The 3,074-nt window shown below is 61.0% G+C and overlaps 1 protein-coding gene across 1 annotated transcript; it reads left to right on the top strand.

Moving 5' to 3' along the window:
- Positions 1–155: 155 nt before the first annotated feature.
- Positions 156–3,064, top strand: LOC124232594 (kallikrein-1-like; the record flags this gene model as incomplete). Its single annotated transcript, XM_046649541.1, has 2 exons — positions 156–537; positions 824–3,064. Coding segments are annotated over 2 exons (516 nt in total), but the record flags the coding sequence as incomplete, so codon positions are not given.
- Positions 3,065–3,074: the final 10 nt, after the last annotated feature.

Raw genomic sequence — 3,074 nt, 5'->3', positions numbered from 1 at the left:
CCCCCCCCCCCCCCACTCCGACCCCCCCTCCCTGGCCTCCTCTTCTCTGTTTCTCACTTGTTCTTTTTTATTCTTTTTCTGTCTGTATTTTTAACATTGTCACATCCCTTTATTTTCTCACTCACTGTCTCTGTTTTTTCTGTGACTCTGTATCTTTCTGGCTCGCTCTCTCTGTCTCTCTGTGGCTCTGTTTCTCTTTCTTGCTTTGGACCCTCCCCCAGGCTCCCCGGCCCCATCTCCCTTCCCCCTTCCCCCCCTCATTCCCTCCGTCCCCCTCTCTCCCCGGCGATGACCAGGTCTGGCTGGGGCGCTATGACTCGTTTGAGGATAAAGACACAGTCCAGTTCCTCCAGGTCAGTGACAGCTTCCCACACCCTGACTTCAAGCTGAGCCTCCTGAAGCAGAACATCTTCATCCCAGGAGACGACTGCAGCCACAACCTCATGCTGCTCCGCCTGGAGCAGCCCACTCAGCTCACAGCCGCCGTGCAGGTGCTGGCCCTGCCCACCCAGGAACCCGCACTGTGGAACCTCTGCTGTGCCTCCCGCTGAAGCGGGACTGGATCAGATAAGTGTATGTTGGGGGCCAGACCTGCAGCCTGGAGCCCAGACCCTGGGTCTGAGGGAGGAGGGGCTGGGGCCTGGACCACTGAGTCTGAGGCAGGAGGGGCTGGGGCCTGGACTCCCGGGTCTGAGGGAGGAGGGGCTGGGGCCCGGATACCTGGGTCTGAGGGAGGAGGGGCTGGGGCTGGACTCCCGTGTCTGAGGGAGGAGGGCTGGGGACACATGGGTCGGCCACAGCTCTTTATCTCCCTGGTTCATAGTGATGTACCCAGATGGACTTCCGTGTGTGGACCTCACACTCCTGTCTAATGATGTGTGTGCCAAAAGCTCCCTCGAGATGGTGACAGAGTTCCTGTCATGTGCTGGGCCCTTGGAGGTTGGCAAGGAAACCTGAGTGGTGAGCAGCCTCTCTCCTTGTGTGTCAGGAGGTGAGGGAGCTGTTGGGGCTGGAGGAGAGAGAGCAGAGCCAGGGAGGTGGCCGGTGTGATGAGGGGGGTGACCTCGTGTGGAAGGTGAGGCTGGGCAGACACCTGCGGCAGGTGAGGGTGAGCCGCGTGCTGTCTGGGGGAAGAGCAGAGGGAACAGCAGGTGCAGAGGCCCCGAGGGATGTGGGCCTGGTGTGTGTAAGGACCAGTGAGGCCAGTGTGGGTGCAGCCCAGCGAGCAGGGGAGAGGGCGGGAGGTGACGGCTCGGGGAACAAAGGACCGGTCCTGCGGGGCCTCCCTGGGGCCACGGGGAGGACTTTGCTCTTCCTCTGAGGGGCCCGAGAGGGGCGGGTGGTGCTGAGCAGGAGCAGGACAGGGTCTGGGTTGGGTGTTCACAGGCCTGTCTGGTGTCCGTGTGGGGTCAGCGTCCAGGGGTGAGGAGAGGCAGGGGTCCCTGGTAGGGTGTGAAGATGAGGCTGACCAGGGTGGTGGCAGGGACTAGGGGAGATGGGGTCCACTCTGGGTACCTCGAAAGGGAGCCCACAGAACTCGCTGACCGAGTGTGAGTGGGAGTGAGAGGTGGCGAGGACTAAGGATGATCCTGAGCTTTGGCCTGAGTGTCAGCTGAGCAGCCCCAAGGAGATGTCTACACCCCCTACCACACAGACACACACACACACACACACACTCACCAAGTCCTACTTGAGCCCAGCGTTTCCCACCCAACCTGCCTCTTCTCCTCCCCCGGTTCCTCAGTCCACCAGCAGCTCTCCCTCTGGTCCCTCCCTCCACGCTCGTCCCTCCTGCCCCCTGACTCTCACTGACCTCCCTCCTTTCTGTCCCATCGTCTCAGCCCCAGATCAGGCCTTGTTCCCACCTGGACCCTCACCCCAGCCTTCTTCACACGCTCTCGGCCCTCAGTCTCTCTGTCCAGTCCGTCCCCACCTGGCCCAGGGGGTCATTCTAATCTCAGAACTGGCCTTGCCCCTCCCCTGCTCACCCACCTTCCATGGCTCCCCAGTGCCCCGGGAGAGGAGGGTGTCATCAGAGAAAACTTCCTGGGAGGGATGACAGCGGAGATGAGCCCTGAGGGAGGAAGAGTCCCGGAGATGGATCCTGTTCCTCCTCCCTCTGACCCGTCTGCAGGGACCATCCATGGCAGAACCTGGACCCTGCATCCCATCCCCAGGGGCCAGGACGTGAGCCGCTCTCCCTTCCCTTGAAATCCCTGCCTACCTTCTCTGGGAGTGGACTCTGGAGACAGCCGTCTCTTTCCCCATCGCTGGGGACTCGCCATGTATGATCTGTGAGCCCAGGTCTGAAAGCTGGGGTCCCACAGGCGGACCCCGGGTCCCCACTGACTCTTCTCGCTCTGTCTGCCCCCCTTGTGCAGTAGGGTGGCCCAGGGAGTGTGCTGGTCTGCAACGGGGTCTTTCTAGGAAACTATGCAACTGGGCCAGCCCCTAGATACCCCTTCTGTGAGCACAGTCAAGTGCCCTACAGAAAACTGGAAACACTGGAAGGCTGCCTCTGGGGAGTGGACTGCGGGGACGAGCGGGAACACATGAGTTATTCGTTGAGGGTGTGAGTCAAAGCCTGAACATGTGAATGTGAAAGGTGTGGAGGGGCCCGTCATGGAATGCTCACTGAGAGGTCCGTGAACTCGGGAATAAGGTTAACTCAGCCCTCGGTCCCTGAGGTCCAAAGGAGAGAATGAAGGGGGAAGTGAGACAGAAAGACACAGACGTAGAATGAGAAATACCAGGCAGAGAGCAGAGGAAGCTGAAGACAGCACAGCGCAGACCTGCAGAAACAAAGAGACGGAAGAGTGTGAAAGAGACCAAGACACTTGCAAGGGGGACAGAGAGAACAGGGAGGGCAGAGGGAGCCGTTGGGGAGGATCTGCGGCCTCTGGTTTGGGTCAGGTCCCCTCCCCGGGTCCATGGTCCCTGCTCCTGCTCCAGGAACCCTGTACGGGGCTGTGATCAGGCTGCCCGTGACACCCCACCCAATGTGCCTGCTGTCCCCAGGCTGGGGATGCTCATAAGGCCCCCGGAGCCCCCACAGGAAGAGGCAGGCCGTGAGC

This window comes from Equus quagga, unplaced genomic scaffold (assembly GCF_021613505.1).
Source record: "Equus quagga isolate Etosha38 unplaced genomic scaffold, UCLA_HA_Equagga_1.0 HiC_scaffold_8297_RagTag, whole genome shotgun sequence".
NCBI lineage: Eukaryota > Metazoa > Chordata > Mammalia > Perissodactyla > Equidae > Equus > Equus quagga.
The sequence above is the reverse complement of the archived record's forward strand: the minus strand, read 5'-3'. Positions and strand labels throughout refer to the sequence as shown.